Source organism: Carlito syrichta, unplaced genomic scaffold, assembly GCF_000164805.1.
Source record: "Carlito syrichta isolate Samal-C Ts95f unplaced genomic scaffold, Tarsius_syrichta-2.0.1 Scaffold288619, whole genome shotgun sequence".
Taxonomy (NCBI): domain Eukaryota; kingdom Metazoa; phylum Chordata; class Mammalia; order Primates; family Tarsiidae; genus Carlito; species Carlito syrichta.
This window is the reverse complement of record NW_007232715.1, coordinates 14,104-34,513: the sequence shown is the minus strand read 5'-3', so window position 1 is coordinate 34,513 and position 20,410 is coordinate 14,104. Positions and strand designations below refer to the sequence as shown.

General features: G+C 38.8%; 1 protein-coding gene across 1 annotated transcript in view; it reads left to right on the top strand.

Annotated features, from left to right (window-relative positions):
• Positions 1-20,410, top strand: part of DCC (DCC netrin 1 receptor) — a gene marked incomplete at its 3' end in the record, with an annotated part of 403,497 nt that overhangs the window by 372,493 nt on the left and 10,594 nt on the right. The window contains exon 17 of the mRNA XM_021710347.1: positions 9,405-9,470. Coding sequence (XP_021566022.1) covers positions 9,405-9,470 — 66 coding nt within the window. The remainder of the gene's footprint in view (positions 1-9,404; positions 9,471-20,410) is intronic.

Below are 20,410 nucleotides of genomic sequence, written 5' to 3'. Positions count from 1 at the left end.
ATCCTAAGGGATTATCTTTTTTTGCATTTTTATATGCCATTTAACCTTGAAGTATTTTTCTCCTCTTGGAGATGTGTACGTGTGAACATGGGTCGTCTTAGCACGAGCACAGGTGTGTTGCAATTTCAAGTGTGTTTCTGTACCTGCCCATTGTGGCAATAGAATAAATGCTATAGCAAAGATACCGCACCTTAAAGAGGACAGGGATTCTTGTGACATGATCTGTGTCATTGCTGAGATGAATTACAAAGGAAACGCCCACTCCGAGCCCTTTCAAGTGTCTTTAATTCTCCATGGCTTGGTGGCGGGGTGATCTGAAACCCGGGGTCTAGAGGAGAGGCGTACATTCGCAGATCAGTGCATAGGTCCAGATGAGGAAGGCCTGTTGCAGACTGCCCATCAGCAGTGAGGGAGGGTGCAGGATTCTGGTGCCGGCTGAGAATGTTCTAGCTTTTCCCATGGGCGTTCGCTCAATGTGTGCGCTGAGAAGGCATTCTGGCACCGTCTTGCCACTGTGACTTCCTGGGTGACTCCACACAGGAGTCTGAACTTCTCACAGCAGGCTCCCTTGTAAATGGGTAAGTGGAGCGCAAGACATCTTCTGGTTTCTTTTGAGATTTAAGATTCTGTAGCTTTAGGATTGACATCAGAATTGAAAAGCCATGGCATCTGTGTATAGTGTAGCATCTTACCTTGGTGGCTTTTTGACTGTGTATCGATGACTCTTCCATGCTCTGTGCATGTAGGATCATGTTTAATTTTCGTAACGACATTGCAGATGTAGCAAATGAAACAGAGTTTTAAAACTTGCCCAAATGCTCACAGTATGTAAGTGGTGTGAAAGCTGACTACAGAAAACAGAGTCACTCATGTGATACCCAACTAAAATGGAGTCAGGAAACCATGAGGAAATGTATGCAGGTTGCGGACGTTTATTCCAGGAACTAACTTGTGAGTCCAAACCCAAAAGTTCATGGACTTGATCATGATGCTAAGATTGCCAGTCTTCCCAGCAGCTGCTGACACTCACCAGTCAGAACTCACCACCTCCTGTAAGACAGGGTCAGCTCCCACGAGCTTACTTTCAAGCAACTTGCATAATTTTTCTTTGTTCTCCAATAAAACTCCAGCCTTTCCCTTTGTCCTTTGGACACACCTGGGGCTAGCCTGGTGTGTGTGTCTTGACGTACCACTCATATTCCCCCAAATAAACTCTTTGCTCAGAGATTCATCTGTATATATCTTTATTTCAGGTTGACAGTGGTTAGGCCAGGCACACACCCAAGCTACCTAACTTGAGAATCTCTGCCCTTTACCACTGTGTGATTTCTAGAAATGCAGTGAGTTAATAGCAGGCTCCTAGTGTGTTACCAAGAAAGTTCAACCTAAATGGCATCACTGTAAATTCACCTAGTTTAAAGGACTTTGTCTTTCCCCAGTAGGGTATTCAGGCAAAGTCCTTAAACGCTGCACCTGCCATTTTCCACCTCAGCAGTTTTAATCTCATGAATAAACAGAATGTTAATTGTTTCCAATTTCAGGGAAATAGGGTTTTCAAGGCCATCTAGTCAAGCTCGGAATTTAGTTAATGTAATCCAGATTTTGCAGGGTTTGGATTACAGCAGCCAGGCTGCTGTTGGAAAAACTGAAACCTTTAGCACCTTCTGATGGGAGCTGTTTAATTGAAAATTAAAATCTCTTCTTACCTGATTAGCATGTGTACTTTCAACTCAGTTTGTTATTCAACTGCTTGCAACACCCACTTGAACAGGCCATTCTCACCTGCGCTTTTCTCAGGTTCAGAACTCTGCGATTCTAAACATGACGAAGGTAGTGAAATAGCGGTGGCAGAAAATGAATAACGTGTTTTCAATGGCGTGTTAAGGTGCTTATCGCGTTCCCAGCAAGCGGTCAAGTAGCTGCCTATGTCAACATCTCAGGAGTTTTGATGTTTTAATAGGCAACTTTGAAAGAAAAAAAAATTGCGATACTCATAGGAATTGATGTGATTTGTGGTAGAACTTAACTTTCTCAGACCCATGTGAGATAGACATTTTTGTTTGTGGCTCCTCACAGAAAATTTTATAAACAGGTTCTTCTTGTAAGACCTACTGTAGTGCTGGATGCAATTTTCTTGCTATAGACATTAGCCAAGCACAAGATCTTCTTAGCTTTATTTTCTGCCCACTTCAATCAGTCCTGGACTCCACTGCCTCGATGTCCTTTCCAAAACACAGATGGGTTTCTGTCGCTTGCAAGATGAGGTCACTTCTCTGAATCAAGGTCTAGGCTGTCTGACTCCAACATCTCTGATGGCCAATATATCCCTCCACAAATCTCTATGGAAAAACTGCATCTTCCAACTCCATACTGTAACTAATTCCCTTTTCTCAGCTTTAGCAATAATTTATCCCTTTCTCAACTGTCTACCCTACAAAACAAAACTAAACCTACCCCATACAGTTAAGGAAATATAGGTAATGGCATATTGGTTTTCTTTCACTGTGTCTGGCTCAGAATAGTTTGTCAAATGCATTCCTTTCCTGCAAATTATTGCTCTTAGACTTTCCAGAGTTGACAAATATAATCAATAGTTTTGAAGAAGGAAAAGCAACAAGGATTTGTTGAGCACCAGGGTTCCATATATGGTAGGCTTATTAGCTGCTCTTACCTATATAGAAGTAACCATTCTAATTTTTCTTAATCAGTGAACTTTCTTCCATGTGGACTTGAAAAAGATGTGTTTAAACTTAGAAAAGGATGAAGAGAACTCATGAGTTCTGTTCTGTTCATATATATTTGAAACATCGTAATTGTTGGTTATGAGTTTGCCTTCTGCTTTGTGATGCCTGATGCCTCTGTTTAAAGTCAGCATTGTTGCCAACTGCATGGTAAACTGATCTCTTAAAAACATTTTCCTGCTGACAAATCATCTGCTTGATATATTTCTCAATATGATCTCTGCGTTGGATTGACTGTAAAACTGCATTCAGGTGATGTTAATGGATATTCTTTATTCATTGTTATCCAAGACATAAAATCAATGCAGTTTCTATCATTATCACCAGAATTATTTTCCGATAACCAATTCTAAGATCAAGATATCTCAGTGTTCTGCATCCCTGGAAGGATATTTATTGAACATGTGTTAGATGACCCATCTGTCCATTTCACTTAGGTTACGGGCCATGCTTTTCTCCGTCCTGGAGGACCTCCTGTTATCCACATTCAGGGAAGATGAATTAAAAAAATATTGGAAGTACTACATCCAGTCTTCCTCACGTCCTCTGCAGATTCATTTTACATTCTCTCCTCTCTGAACTTATAAGCATTCACATGGAAAAGCCAGACTCTAGGACTGAAATCCCAACTGAATTCATCTTTGGTAAATGCTGAGAATGTTTTATCTTGGGAAATAGTCTCCATCTGCCCATGTGTACTGCAAGTAAGAATTTAGTATAAATATGAATGTTGCTTGCACACACACACACACACACACACACAAATAAAAATACAGAAACAATAATTTAGATGACATACAAGGACAAGAATATAAATAATAAATGGTATAATAGCAATAACATAAAATGTGTACATGTCATTACCACATAGCCAGACTTTCTAACTTATGTTAGTCATTCATCAGCCATTAAGAACGCATTATATGCATCACTTTGGTTAACACCAAGGAATACAGCAATGAGCACACTTTCAGAAGGAGGTCATATTACTTCGACTTATTTTTTCTTCAATGTAGAGAGCAAGCGGCATGGAAATCAAAGAAACTTTAATGTTTGTCCAAGAAAGCGTTTGGTATCTGTCAAAAAGGGATGAAATAAAGACTCCTTATGAGATCCATGCTTTAAGTAAAATATAAAAGGTAACACCTTTGATGACTTTATAACAGTTTAAAAATTTGAATAAAGGAGAAAGAACATGAATTTTCCAGTTAGGATCTCCCTAACCAGAAAGATGTTAGTTTTTGTATAAAGACTGTTTTAAATTTAAAAATGGCCACAATCTTCTTCTATTTTAAGTTAAGCGTATGCCCAATTTATTTATTTATTTTTCTGAAGCTACCATTTCTTGGTTCCAAATCTAAAAGTAGAAAATATTTGCTTTAATTTTCAAAGTTTTCTGGCAGAAGCGATTTTTTGCTGAGGGTTTGTTGTTTGTTTTTTGAATAAAGTATCTGAATGAACTCTCTAGCTGGTTAAGTGATGCATGAATTGTTTATTCTTTAGCATCTAATTCCCCCATCCCCAATTTATGTGATTAAGAAAATATGTGTACACGGTAATGCAAAAGAGCATTATTCTTTATATTCGGTAGATATACCTTCATATAATACATTTTGATCACTGTTCATATAAAATCATATTACTAATTCATATAACAATAAAATCCTGCCAATTTTAAATTATTTGAGCTATGCTGAACTTTATTTAGGGAAAAAAAACTTGTACACACTAAAATGAATTACATTATTTCCCAAAAATGTTATACTTAAATTTCTGTGAACTCATTTAATTGTTTAGAATTTTAATTTTAGAAAATATTAAAAGATTTAGTACAATGTGCAAAAAGATTAATTTATGGATTTTGAAATAAATGTAATTGTGAAATATATAATGCCGTATGACTAAAAATAATACATTTTTAATTGGCATGCAATTATTTTAATAATACTAGATAAAGGGAAAACATTTTACATTAAACCTGATAGTGATTTTATAGTATAAATAGATTAAGTTATTCTTAAATATTTAAGGTCAGAATAAATTAAGAACCATCTGCTATTTGCTAATATTACCCGTGAATAGGCCTGAATAGGCTCTAATCACAATGAACCACCATCACTTGTGAATTACAGGATCCGTATCTTACGAATCTTTTAATACTACCCATTCCTGGAAGATCTAGGAGTTTGCCTTGCATAGAAAAGGCATTTAATAAATTTTGAAAAAAGATTACTACCAGTTTTATGCTTCATTAATAAAATTAAGACCTCTGGGATGGAAAGTAGTTTTTATCCTTGCATTAACTGACTTTCACTCCAGCCATCTTCTAAATTCTAATTAGTCCTCTATTTCCCTAAATCAGTCCCTATGAAATTAAACAATATTTGTTCTATGGCAACAAGCTCTTAAAAATGCTATGACACTCCAAGCAAAAACCCCATATCTTTTCCTCCTTAGTCTTCAGTGTCTCTTAATTTGACAACTTTGTGGTGTTTGCCATAAAGCTTTTATTATTATTATTACTTATTATTATCATATAAAGGAAGCCTTCCTAAAATTTGAAAGACATATTTCAGAGAAGGAAAACTTAACATCAACATTAAAATTTGATTCCTATGTCTTTAGATTCAGAGATTCCAGACTCATCAATACCCCAGAAATGGGTTTTGTGTTTCCCTGCTGAAGCAGTTCAATAAATCTAAATGCCCATAAATCTAATCGTGCTTCTCAATGACATCATTTTTTAATGTGCTTTCTGTTTGGGCTTGTTAAGAGTTACTTAATTTCCTTTTGTGGTATCAATCTAATTATAACCAACTGAAAATATGTTATTCTGCGGGTAGAATGCTTACTTTAAGCTATCCTTTATTACTTAAAAGCATTTTCAGAGTCCTGTTCTCTTACCCAGTGCTCTTACCTGTATGACATTTGATTTTTTTTCTACCTATTGGAAATCACAGTGTGATCAATAGCCTCGCTAAATCTTGGGGGTCCTCTACCCATAGAGCTTTACGTCTAAATAATATATGGATATGCTGGTGGGCTTGTTTTTGCATTCTCCCACAACCTAGCAGAGAGAGCTTGAAACTTCATTAAAAAGACATTTGTCAGGCTGCTGGAGGAAAAGGAAAATCCTCCATAGGCTATATCTACCTAATTTCCAGCCAATACAGGATTACTCCCAACAGAAATCATTTATTGCTTTCCTGGCTTAAGTGATGGGGTTGTTAGCATCTCTTTGGGCTTACTGCTTTGCAATGTAGCTGCTTTCAGTTGCTAAAAAAGTCATCTTAATATTCATACAGAACTTCCCGTCTCCCTTAAATTTCTCCAACATTGATCTCACAGTGTCCCGTGGGCAAAGCTTATCCTCTGCTCATTGAAACTCCAAATGCATTTGAGTTATGGAAACAAGGTATTTGTGAAAGGGGTGGACTGGTCCTCATGTTAGTCAGCCAACTAAAATTTTCGCAACATCTACCCATTTCATTGCTCCCGATACCAACATTTCTCACCCCACACACATAGGAGCCTTCATCCTGACGAATACTGTTTTACATGCTCACAAATATGTGTGCATTTTTATCTTTGTGGGTGCTCTGTGTGCTTAGATAACTCTATGTTTTTCTGTGCTTTTGTGATGGTCTTGATTGTTCTTTTTTTTTTCCTTTTTTCTGCATTTAAGACCTTCTTAAGCATCTCCTGAAGGGCTGCTTTGGGGATGGCATATTCTTTGATGGATTAGATGTCTGTGAAGGTTTTTGATTCCCCATCACTGTTGAACTTAGCTTTGGGCAGTAGGAAATTCTTGGTTGGAGTTGCTTATCTTTTAGAATGTTACAAATTTTCCCCAGTCTCTTCTGGCTTGTAGTGTTTCTGCAGATATGTCTGAAGCAATTCTGATTGGTCTTCCCTAGTAGATGGTCTAGCTCTTCTCTCTTGCTGCCTTTAAGATTTTTTTCTTTTATTATTTTTTTGTGGAGGTGGATTACTATGCTTCTAGGGACTGTTCTTCTCATATGATGCCTTGTGGGAGTTCTTCAGTTCTCTTGTACTTGAATGGTCATGTCTCTAGTGAGATGTGGAAAATGTTCTTGGACGACCTCATGACATGGTTGTTCCAAGGTGTTCTCCATTCCCCTTTCTTCTTCAGGGATACCTTTCTTCTTCAGGTGTAGGTTTGGCTTGTTGATATAGTTGCACATCTTTTGGTGGCTTTGCTCATTCTTTTTGAGTTTTTTTTCCTATGTTTTTAACAGATTGGATTAATTTCATATTTTGCTCAGCAAGCTTTGAGATTCTTTCCTCTGCTTGGTTGATTCTGCTCCTTATGCTTATTAATTTGCCATTTATTTTGAGGATGGAGTCCTTTATTTTCATTATTTCAAAATAGGCTTTTTGAAATTGGTCAATTCCTCTGATTTCATTGCATTTCACTTCTGATTTCTCTTGGTTCCTGTTCATTTTGGTTATCCTTTCTCTAATTTATGTGACTGTCATCTGGGGGAGGTCATTCCGGGAGGTTTCTGTTGTACTCTGATGGTTGTTTTTTTTGGGGGGGGGAGGGGGGATGTTATCTCTTTGGGATTCTAGGATTTCCTATGTTTTTCTATTGATTTTTCCTCATTTGTGACACATCTGCTTTCATCCTCTACGATTCCATCACTCAGTGAGAGAGGGAGAACTGTTCACGTCTGCTTCTTACTCCACCCACCCTGTGGCAGGATACAATATCGGGGGCTCCTTCTGCCTCTACTTGCACTGGAAGGGTGAGATGACTCACCTAGGGATTACTCACCCCTCTCCTTCATTGAGCAGAGCCTCTGAGTCTGCCCAAGTCTGGAACAGGGTTGGGGGACGGCACCCAGAATCCTATGCTGCAGTTGGGTTCTGGTCTCTGTGTGTACAATGAGACCCCTGCTCTGCTTGGTGCCGGGTGTATTGGCTGAGTCCTTACCTTCTGCCTTGCTAGCCCAAGAGGCCTCAGTCTGCTTTTCTACTCTCTCCCAGCAGCAGGTACGCCAGCCAGATTCACTCTGCAGGCAGTTCTCTTCCTGCCACCATGATGGCAGCCAGCAGGCGGGTGCTGTTTCCCATTTCACTTGAGCTCCAGTTCCCCCCTCACTGTCTCCCAATCAGAGTTCCTCCTGCAGGGGACACATGGGTCACACGTGCCTGTGAGGGGATGAACTGACTCAAAATGTCTTAGAATCACTCACTCCTCTCCTGCACCCAGCAGAGCTGCTGACTTTGTCCAAGCCTGGAACTGGGTGGTTGGCAAGGTGCTACCCAGAGTCCCGCATCTGCTATTTTTTTTCTGGTGTCTGTGTGCTCAAAGAGACCACTGCTGGAAACTGGGTGTATTGCCTGCTCAAAAGTATTCAGCATGTCCTTGTCAATTCGTGACTGGGATTTCCACTCTCCATCTTGCAGGACGAGAAAGGTGCTGGGCTGCTGCTTGACACAGTGGCCATCTTTTAGTGAATTTTTAAAATCCTGTCAGTTAACAGGGTTCTGATTTGTTTCTTCACAGCTATTTTGAAAATAAAAAGATAAAATCTTGGGAACGCTTTAGTAAGAATAATGTTTGTTATGCTAAATAATGTCACAAAATCAGAATTTGAAAGTCATTGAGATGAAGAGAATGAAATCTATAAATGTAAGAAACCGATCTCTGATTGTAACTGACTGTTCCAGTTGGCTTTCTGTATTCCAGCCACTGCTTATAATCGCTTTCAGATGAAAATATTTTAAGTGATTGAAATGGAGAAGGAGAATTAGCTATATTCTGGCATGCATGTGCATATAAATTCAACTCTCAAATGTTTTTTTCTATAAGTGGTCTACCTCGTTATTCTGTGACTCCCAATTTAATCAGATAGTTACAGTTCTGCAAATGCATCAATAGAAAAAGGGATGCCATGTAATGAGACACTATTAATTAAGATTTGGATGATAGTATAATTCTATCTGGTCAGCCCTGGCTCTGTTCTCTCATATACTACTTCCACAACTGTTAAACACGTAATGGAAGGAAGAGTTTCTAATAATGCAGTACTGCAATCCTCCTCCTTTTCATGAAGGAAATATTTAGACATATCTGCCACTCTTACTTCTCATCTAGTATCACATATCTAGGTACCTTGTTTTGCACATAACAAAAAGAGTACGCAAAGCCCAGTTATTAGATGAAATATTGCCCCCTCATAGATAATAATAATAATTTGCAATAAAGTCATGTGAGATGGGCAGTAGTATCTTCCGGACCTAGCAGCCATGACTTGTATCATTTCTATTCTGAAAAGTTCAGGAGAATGACAGACTGATACCACTGCTGTAACTTGTGTTTGTTTTTCTGACACTTTAATAAGAATATTGGAGGAAACAAAAAAGAATAGGGGATGGATTTCCACAGAGAAATTGAATTTAGCTTGGTTAAGAGAGTCTATTTTTGCAACCAATTTTTCTCACACATGGGAAATAACATTTTCTCACAGATATAAGTGTATTAATATTGCCAGGTTTTCCTGGAGGTGACCCAGGTAATCTGTTCAATTACTGCAAATGTTAAAATATTCATTCTTTTTGACTGCTCATTTTGATTCATTTGTGTTCTCGTTGTGTAAGCCAACTAACATTCTGACGTAATTTCCCAATAAACAGGTCGTCATGGAGATGGAGGGTATTGGCCAGTTGATACTAATTTGATTGACAGAAGCACCCTAAATGGTAAGTATATAAACCAGGAAGTATTGAAAGAGTTATATTAATTTAATAGTTCATTCAAGAGTGTCTGAGGCAAATTTTCTATCTACTACAAGTGCCAAGAACTGTGGACTTTGAATTTTAGTGGGATAATAGAAACATGAAGTTATTAGTAGAGCAACACATTCCACCAGGAGATAATGCCAATGAGAGATGATAGGTGTGTGTGTGGGGAGAGAGAGAATCAGAGAAGCCTAGCATACAGCATCGTATAAATTATACAGAGCTGCTAAGTACCAAGATTTTAAAATGTATCCAAAATGTTTGCAAAATTCTAATCATATTGAAGAGAGGTTGGTTGAACTGAAGCCCTCTTGATTTTACACATTAAAGTTGTTGGACTTTTGCCTGGAGAGTACCTTTATTCGCCACAATCCTCTAGCATCTTATAATTTTCTTTATGTTGTCAAAACCAAACACTCATTTTTGCTCCTCCTAATGGAGCCTCTGCTGGTCTTGGGGATGCCCAGATGGAGTAATATCCAGAACTTCTTGGAAAGGACAAGCTGGTGTGGGGGCTGCATGAATAAATCTTGTCCTTGGTCTTACTGAAACAAACACTGGGAAGATAAATTAAACTAGACAATTCCCAAGGAACTAATGTGTGTATGCACATACCTGTGTGTGTGTGTGTGTGTGTGTGTGTGTGTGTGTGTGTATGTGTGTGTGAGAGAGGCCCTTGTATAAGTTTCTTATAAACTGTTGCTAGATTTGGTTAATTTTAAAATGCCAGGTATGCAAAATGCCAAGATGCACCCTTGTGTACACACCATCAGGTTAAAACAGTAGATGTTCAACATGCAGGTGAAATCTCCTGTATGTCCTTGCATTATCACACGTTTTTCTACCATTGTCGAATTTAACATTTACCACATCTATACATGCATTCCTAAATAGTATAATATTATTTTACATTGTTATGAATTTAAGTTACTGGTCTTGTGATATATGCATCCTGCTGCAATTTCTTTTTGATTTTAACTTTGTTTTGAAGATTTATCTCTGTGTTTTCAAATAGCTCCCACTCATTTATTTTTGCTTCTGTACAGTATTCTCCTTCATGAAATAACAAAATTATTTATTTAACCATTTTAGTAGGTTTTCATAAGAAATTTGATTACTGAACAGATAAATTTCCATTTGTGTGGTCTCCTGTTAAAAAACCTAGATGGAGCGGGGCGCAGTGACTCACACCTATAATCTCAGCACTTTGGAGGCGGAGGCGAGAGGATTGTCTGTGCCCACCGGTTTGAGATTAGCCTGGGCAACCTGGTGAGACCTCGTCTCTACAAGAAATAAAAAAATTAAGTGGACATAGTAGCTTGTGCCTGTACTTTCAGCTACTTGGAAAGTTGAAGTGGAAGGATCGCCTGAGCCCGGCAGGCCAAGGCTGTGGGGGCTGTGAGCATGCCACTGCACTCCAGCCTGGGAAACAGAATGACATACCAACTCAAAAAAATAAAAATCGAGATGGAAAGCCAAAATTTCAATCTAAAAGTCGTTTGCTGTGTTTGAAATTAGAATAAGATTGTGAATTAAGTGATTATTTCCTATCCTAGGCTATGATAACCTAACGAATCTATTTCCCCATAGAGGATATAAGTATCAACAGAGTATACCATATGCTTGAGACAAGGCTTGGAGTCTTCTCTCCTCTGGCCAGTGGTAGATTCAGAAACATATTTTCACCTGTTGACTCTTCAAGTTACTTGGTCCACTTTCCATTGCTATTAATGCCTTTTACCTAACCAGATGCAAGTACAATCTCTTATATTTAGACTTTATTTTAGTCCATTTCTGCTGCTATAACAAAATACCTTAGATTGAGTATCTTATAAATGACAGAAATTTGTTGCTTATAGTTCTGAATTCTAGGAAGTCCAACGTCAAGATGCCAGTGTATTGGACATCCAGTGAGAGCTCATTTTCTGCTTCATGGGCAGTACCTTCCAACTGTTTCCTCCCATAGAGGAGAGGGTGACAAAGCTCCTTTGGGTTGTTTTTTTAAGTAAAGACACTCATTTTATTCAACCTTGTGCCCTAATTTCCTTCCACAGGATCCATTTCTTAATACCACCATAGGAAGAATTAAGTTTCAACATATAAATTTGGGAGGGACACGAATGTTCAGACCACGGCAAGCTTCCTGATTATAGTCCAAGCAAACCCCTCTAACCTCATAGCCATCATGCTGTCTCTAGGTTGCTCACATCTTCCTACTGTCTCTTTGAAATGGCTCTTTCCTTTATGCATGCAATATTCCTGCTCCTTGCAGGTATTTGAGTTTTAGACACTTGTTATAGCTAATGCCCCACTCTGGTAGTCCCTGACAGACAGAGCAGGACATTCAGAAAGCTCACAGTCAGAAGATGAGGAGAGGGATATATTTGCACTGAACACAGACGACGGGCATGCTTCAGAAAATGGGTTTGGATAATAATCGTTTCAACCTCCAGACTTGGCAAGTTTCATTAACTCACTCTCTTGCTTCACATTTTCTCTAAAATCTCAACAATATGCCAAACACAGTGCATGCATTCAGGCAGACAGTGAAGAAGCGCTACTGAGCTCTCAGTGAGTGCAGGGCACTCTCAGTGAGCTGTGGGCACAAACCGAAAGACAGACCACTGCGAGAGCAACCAACCAAGTGGACAAAGCAGAGAAATACGCTCCGGGCAGATGCACGAGCGGGAGAAAAATCCCAAGGATATATGAGAGGGTAAAAGAAGAAAGTCTTGAAAATTGTGTGGGGGGACATAAGTGTAGTATGTTATAGCCTGAGATAGAGAGGTTCTGGGTTTTGAATTCATGTGGGAAATTAAGCTGTTACCTCTGGAATCATCTCATAGAGATGATTTTAAGTTGCTTTTTTTACTAGGTATTTCAAATTGGAATTCGTCCCCAGTTAGGGGAATGGCTATCTCTACTGCCATGGGATAGTAATTTTTGAGGAGACAGAGTGCCAAAAATTAAAGAGGGCACTGGTATGGATCACCTAGAAAGAGCAATTATCTCTTTTTAGCTTTCGACCACTACTGAGCGGCGGTTCTGAATGTGAAAGGTGGAGCAAATGTAAGCCACAGGCAGGTGCCCTCTTAAACTGCATGGCTAGAGGCCACTGATCTTGGACAACATTACCAGATTATGAAAAAGACCCAGTAAAATCTGAATTATTTCTGTGCATAAGAGATACGGTAAAACTTTGCAAGAGGATTCTCATCTAAATGTGCATATGCGTCTCATATACATATGCATAAGCAACTGGAAACCATTCAAATCTAACTGGGTTGCCTTTATTTTTAATTGCTAAATTTGGCAATCCCAATTTTGGGTCACTTTTAAAAAGTTTGTTGCTGACTATTTGAACTTGTCTTTCAAAACAAAGGAGTCAGCTCTCAGATAAAGAGAATGACAGAGAAACTCTTATAATTGTGCTTACTTTTTTTATCATTTAAGATTCCTAGTAAGGAAAATAATCAAAATTAAGTAAATCATAAAGATCAAGTAGACTAACGACGGTCAGTGGTTTTGAACCAGTTTAGATAGATTATTTTTTATTTTTTATTTATTTATTTTTTTTTGAGTTGGAGTCTCACTCTGTCGCCCAGACTGGAGTGCAGTGGCCGCTCCCGGCCACCGCAGCCTCGACCTGCCGGGCTTGGCGATCCTTCCGCCTCAGCCTTCCAAGTAGCTGGAATTACAGGCATGCGCTACCACGCCCGGCTGATTTTTTTATTTATTGTAGAGGTGAGGTCTCGCTGCCCAGGCGGGTCTCGAACCCACGGGCTCAGGCAATCCACTCACCTCAGCCTCCCAAAGGCGCGGGATTACAGGCTGAGCCACCGAGCCCGGCTTAGATAGATTATTGACGTTACCCCTTCCAATTTTCTCCTTTGCTTAATGATGTTTTAGGAATTTCATGCTAAATGAATGGTATGAACAAGGTACCTAAAATCTTTCTAGATTCCCTACTGGAATAAGAATTATTACAGGCTGCTTGGCTGACAAAGGTGAATAGATAACCTCAGAGAGACATGGATGGTAGAGGTCAAATTTTATCTGTTTCTTTTTCTATTTTGCTAGCACATAGATGGTGGTAAATATGTAATTTGACTTTGGCCTCGGCTGTTACAAGTCAATCAGCAAAGGTGTGTGAAAACCCCAGCTTCCTAGTTAAAATTTTGTGAATGTCTTAAGCTCTAAGAAGGTGGATGTTTTCCCACTGGAGGTATACGTGAGGCCCCTGAGTGACAAAACTCCATGAGTGCCCCACTCTTACAAAGTGGGCAGTGTAACAGGAACATGTTACTGTCTTCATTTTTAAATCTTGTGCAAAATGAAACATCATATATCTCTCCTTAGAGCGACAAAATTATACAGATTTCATAGCTTTCCCTACACTTGCTGGATTCATTTTTCAAAGCATTGTGATATGATAATGGCTCATTGTCAGGCTACTCAAGCCAGTTGCACATAAATTCAGACCTTGCTAATCATTTACTTTCTTCTACAGCATGTCACTCTTTTAAAGATGCATTCTTGGCATTCAAATAAAGAAAAACAAAGCTGAAGTTCATATTTACCCCCTTAGTTGGAAGCCTTTAGTTAAATTGTAGAGATGAAAGAGGCTTCCTAAATTCTTTTCTGATGGCAGGTAGAATCAAAGCTAAAATGTGGTGATGTGATAGTATTTTTTTTAATGATGCATTCAATTTTAAATTATGGTCCACATTCTTGATGCAGAAATATTTCCAACTTCTGAAAATGTGTTTTGTAGTTTGTATAAATGACAGCAACTAAGAAAATTACTTCAACAAAATCTTGCTTTTATCATTGGAGAAGATAAAATGCCAGTTTCTTTTTGTTGATGTCTCTGCCTATCATTTGTAAAGTCAACTTAACAAGTTAGAACAAAAGATCTATGAACCCCATACATTTATTTTATTGACCTCAACCTTTAAAAACAAAGTTAACTGGACAGGTTTTAATACTTTAGCACTGCAATACTAATAAAAAGAGATCATCATTATTAATTAATGTTTGAATCCTCAACCATATTCGGTTCTCTGTAAAATTTGGCATGGATTCAGTTGGAGTGATATCAGAGAAAAGGCCATGGCTTTCCCTTTATTTTTGAAAAACTGTCTTGTTTATTCAGATAATAACATTTTACCTAACCGAGGTAGAGTATGTATAAAGCTCCTGCTATATTTCTGTGAAATGATCATTCTGAGGTAGGTCAACTATGAGAAGACATTCAATGCTATGCTCCGCAGACATCTTATGCAAAAGAAAGATCCAGAAATAAAATAGTACAGCTATTTGCTAAATAATAAAAAAGAAAACTAGAACAATCTGTGGCTTTAGGATTTTGTGCATTGATATAATAAGAGGCTGTGCTCTCCTATCATTCACCCATTATCTATCCCAAAGGATAGATAGGTTCCAATCTAATCCCAAACGCCAAAGTCTAGAACTGACTTTGTCAGGGTTCAGTGCTGTGTCACTGACCAAGTCCCACAAACTCTTTGGATTTCACTGTTTCACCTGAACACAGAGAGCATTAGAGTAGCGCTTTTCTCGGTACCGTTGACAATTAGTGTCAGATCGTTCTTTACTGTGGGCACTGTCCTGCATATTGTAGGATGATTTGCAGCATCCTTGGCTGGAAGCTCCTGGATGCTAGGAGTAAGTATCTCCTCTCTTCCATGCTATAACAACCCCAAATGTCTCTAAATATTGCCTAATTTTCCATTGGTGTACAAAATCTTACCAACCAAAAACCACAGTGCTAGATTATCATTTTCTAAATATTGTTCCAAGGTTCCAGGGTCCCTTGAAAACCTCTGGGTAGGTGGGGAGTGTTCTGTTGTCAGATAAATACCAGGAAACTGGTTTGGTCTTTTATGCCTTTTCCAAGGCCTTCCTATTCTGCTTGAACAATAGAGGTCTTAGCCTTGGAACAGCAACTCTATTTTGTGTCTTGACCTCTTGATTTTGATGACCACATCCATTCCCAGGGCTTCCAATTCAATCCGTTTGCCAACTCCCAAATTGATATCTCTAATGAAGAGAGAGGTAAGTGTTCTAGCTGCCTCGTTAGCATGTATGATGAGATTTCTCCCCCGATGTATTCAATACTCAACTTTTGCTCTTCCTTCTCTGATCCGTCCTTTCTACCCTCTCCGTTATCTCAGACATAAGGACTGTTGCTTCCGAATCTGACTCTGTCATTCTTTGCTTCCCCCAGCCAACTCGTGTTTTGCCCATTTACATTCAAACTATATTGCACAACTGTCCACTTTGCTTGATTGTAATTGCCACCATCTCAGTTCAAGCCATCATCATCTGTCTCTGGAAAACTTCAATATCCTCTCAGCTGATCTCTCTGCTTCTACCACCAACCCCACTTCACAAAACAGCCAGAGTTGTTTGTTTGTTTTTAAAAAAAAAGCAAGTCAAGTCTATCAACCTCTGGAGGAAAGCCCTTAAAGGGATTGTAGTTGCATTTAGGATAACTGAATGTGACCTGCAAGGCTAGATATGACTGGGTCCTGTTTCTCATTCCAGCCTTATCAGGTGCAGTTCTCCCTTTTACCCACAATGTTCCAGGCACCTAGTCTGTTCTCAGTTCCCTTGTTTACAAAAAAAAGAACTAAAGCCTAGCAATACGCCGTAGTGTTACTTTCATAGCAAGGCCTTTCATGACCCCCCACCAACCACCATATGTCCTCATGTTACATCTCGCTACGTGAAACTCTCTACTTTCTTTTTCGGCACAAACTACATTTGCAGTTTTGTATAAGCAGACCTCTTTTCAGTGTGCTTTGCTTTATTGCACTTCACAGATATTTCTTTTTTTCACACATTGAAGTTTTATAACAATCCTGTGCTGAGCAAGTCTACCAGCACCGTTTTTCTACACGTGTGTTCACTTCATGTCTCTGTGTCATAATTTAGTAATTCTTGCAATATTCCAAATTTTTTTTTTTTTTTTGAGTTGGTGTCTCACTCTGTCACCCAGTCTGGAGTGCAGTGGCCGCTCCCGGCCACCGCAGCCTCGACCTGCTGGGCTCCAGCGATCCTTCCGCCTCAGCCTTCCCAGTAGCCGGAATTATAGGCATGCACTACCACGCCCGGCTGATTTTTTGATTTATTGTATTTCAAACTTTTAAACTATTATTTTCTCTGTTATGGTGATCCATGACCAGTGGTCTTTGGTATTATTTTGTAATTGTTTTGGGGTACCACACACTGTACCCATATAAAATGAGGGTCTTAAATATAAATATTGTGTGTGTTCTGAATGCTTTACCAACCGGCCATGACCCAGTCTCTCTCTCTCTTCTCTGGCTTCGCTCTTCCTTCAGATACAACATTCTTGACATGAGGCCAAATAATAGCTCTACAAGTCCTCTAACTGTTCACGTAAAAGAATCACACAGTTCTCACTTTAAATCAAAAGCTAGAAATGACTAAGCTTAGTAAAAAAGATATGTCAAAAGCTGGGATGGATCCAAAGCTAGTCTCTCATGTCAAACAGCCAGCCAAATTATGAATGCAAATGAAAAGTTCATAAAGGAGATTAAAGTGTTACTCCGGTGAACACGCAAATGATGAAAAGTGAAACAACCAATTGCTGATATGGAGAATACTTGAGTGGTTAGATCAGACCAGCCACAACATTCCCTTAAGCCAAAGCCTAATCCAGAGCAAGATTCTAACTTTTCTCAAGTCTATGAAGGCAAAGAGAGGTGAAAAAGCTGCAGAAGGAAAGATGGGAGGTAGCAGAGATTGGTTCATGAGGTTTAAGGAAAGAAGTCGTCTTCATAGCATAAAAGTGCAAGGTGAAGCAGCAAGTTTTGATGGATAGGCTACAGCACATTATCCAGAAGATCTAGCTAAGATCACTCATGAAGAGGGCTACACCCTACAGTAGATTGTCAGTGTAAACAGAACTATTGAAAGCAGTTGCCATCTAAGATTTTCATAGCTAGAGAGAAGATGTCAATGCCTGCCTTCAAAGCTTCAAAGGACAGGCTGACTCTCTTGTAAGGGAATAACAAAGCTAGTGACTTCAAATTGAAGATAATGTCCATGTACCATTCCAAAGGTCCTAGGACCATTAAGAATTATACTAATTCTTTTCTTAAAGTATTATGGTAAATGTTCAGGGCCCACTTATGAGTGATAATATGTGGAACTCAGTTTTTGGTTTCTGTGATAGATCACTGAGTATTGGACACTACCGGGAGCAGGGGCACATAACATCAATGAGGATACCTGATCTCAAACCAGGAGAAGTGAGGGCCAAACTTTACCTGTATGATGACCGCTTGTATATCTAATTCTGAATTTTACCACACGTCTTTAAAATAATAAGTTTTAAAAATTATGCAATCTAGTATGACTGTACTCCACAAACAGAACAAGAAAGTGTGGGTGACGGCACATTTTGTTTACAGCATGATTGACTAAATATTTTAAGCTCAGAGTTGAGACTTACTGCTCAGAAAAAAATATATTTTTAAAATAGTACTGTTCATTGACAGTGTACTTAGTCACTCAAGAACTCTGATGGAGATGTATAAGAAGATTAAGTTGTTTTCACATCTACAAACGCAACATCCATTATTCAGCCGATGAGTCAAAGAGTAATTCTGACTTTCAGGTCTTCTATTTTGTGAGGGTTTAGCTGCCACACATAGTGATTCCTCTGGTGGAACTGGGCAAGCCAATTGAAATTCTTTCAGAAAGAATTCACTATTCTAGATGCCATTAAGACCATTTGTAATTCGTGGGGTGAGATAAAAATAACAATATTAACAGGAGTTTGGAAGAAGTAGCTAGATTCCCACCTGCTTAGACATTAAAGACTTCATTGAAGGAAGTCACTGAGTATGTGGTGGAAACAGCAAGAGAACTAGATATAACACCTTAATTTACAAGAAAATGATTTGAAATAATCAAGGCTATATTAATTTCTGTTCAAATTCAAAGTCTTATAAAGATTATTAAGACATACGTTGAACATAAAGTGTTCTAATAATAAGCTATTGCCAGAGAACGTTAGAGTTGGAGGAATAAAGTTCAACTCCCAACTACAAGCTTTTATTATACTTCTTTCATTCCTCAGAGGTGACCTTGCCATTCCTGTGTTCGCGTTATTTGCCTGTCTGTTGACATTGGGTAGCTATTGGGACACAGCCATGGTGGCAAGGGAAAGAAATCCTCAAAACAGGAGCCAGGGCTTTTGGAGTCAATATATCACATTCTTTTCTATCTGGCAATTAAGTACTCGGTACTCTGATCTATCAGGAAACCCCCTACAAAGTTTTTATGAGAGTAAAATGTGATTTTAAAAATGAAATATTTTTGAAAGTCTATGAAGTTTTATATAAATTGAAACTATTTTACTAAACACACTTCAATCTTTACTAAAACTTTAGACCCATCGCATCATTAAACATGTACGTTTGCTGTTATTAAATGTAGTAGAAAAAGGCTGAAACATTTTCCTGTGAACAAACATCATGAAAATAAAAGTGAATGCCCATGAGAGTGTACAAAATTTGACTCCCTTCTCAATGATTTTAACGAAAAACATCTACGTCTTGATTACTCAGACACTATACCCGCACGATTAGGCTAACAGTTGGGACTGATGTATTATGATATGATTTTAATACTTTAAACTGGGAGCATCACATAGGCTCAAAAACGTTAAGCCACATCATAATGTCCATATAGGGCCAACTCTGTGCCAGGCCTTGTGGTCAGAGTGATGCACCCATTAAATCAGGCAACAATTGCAGTGCCCTAGAAGACATAGACAAGTCCTTCCCTCATGCAGTTTCCCCACTGAAGCCTGCAAGGTGGCAAATGTGCTTGGCCCCTTTTGGAGGCAGGGTGACCCCATAACTTCTAACTGCAATTAATCTAGGTTTGGGAGTCCCAGAATTTTTCCTAATTTGGATCCGTCTTTGGATGTGTTGAGATACACAGTCTATCCTCATAATTTGCAGCTTCTGTATTTGTGAATTCACCTAGGCGCTAAAGTGTGTTTGCAACAGCAAAATCAATACTCATGGTGCTTTCATGGCCACTCCTGGACATGTGTGGAGTAGAGTGGCAAGACATTAGATTGCCTAATGCTCCCGTATTCAGCTGAAGTGGAACACAGTGACTCCTGTCTTCTTGTTTATGCTCTCGTACTATAAGAAAATGCCCTTTCTGTGGAATATTTCTGACAGTTTTGTGCTTTGGTTGGTGATTTCGCTATCTGAAATGGCTCCCAAATATAGAGCCAGAGTGTATTCTGGAGTTCCTAAGTAAAGAAGGTTGTGATCTGACTAACAGAGAAAATATGTGTGATAAACTAGTTCTAGTGCTGTTGACTCTTTCAATGTCAATGAATCAACATTATATTTTAATTAAGGTGTCTATAAACAGAAACACCCATAAAATAAGGTATGTATGGATTGATTGGTTAATTAAAATGTCGTGACCAGAGACTTTCAGGTACTTAACTTCGTATTTCCTCTAGAAGCTCGGTATTCGCTAATTCAGTGTTTGTGGCAACTTCATAGATTACAGCGCTTGCAAGTAACAAGGACTGACTGCATCCAGAAACACCATTGCACTTGACTTTCTTAACTGACTTTCTTAATTGATGAGAGATATTCTGATTATTCAGTCTTTGATCTGAGATTGGGAAAACAATGAAAGACTTGGAATGCCATTGTCAACTGAGAGGAATTTTTAGGAGGAAGTCATAGAGGCCTGCAATCGAAGGTTCACAATGGAAGCCCTCAGGAGCCCCAATACTCTGAGGCAAATGACATCATGATCATCTCGCTTGTGCTCAGCAGAATCCAGTCGTTATTCTTTGACTGGAAATGTCT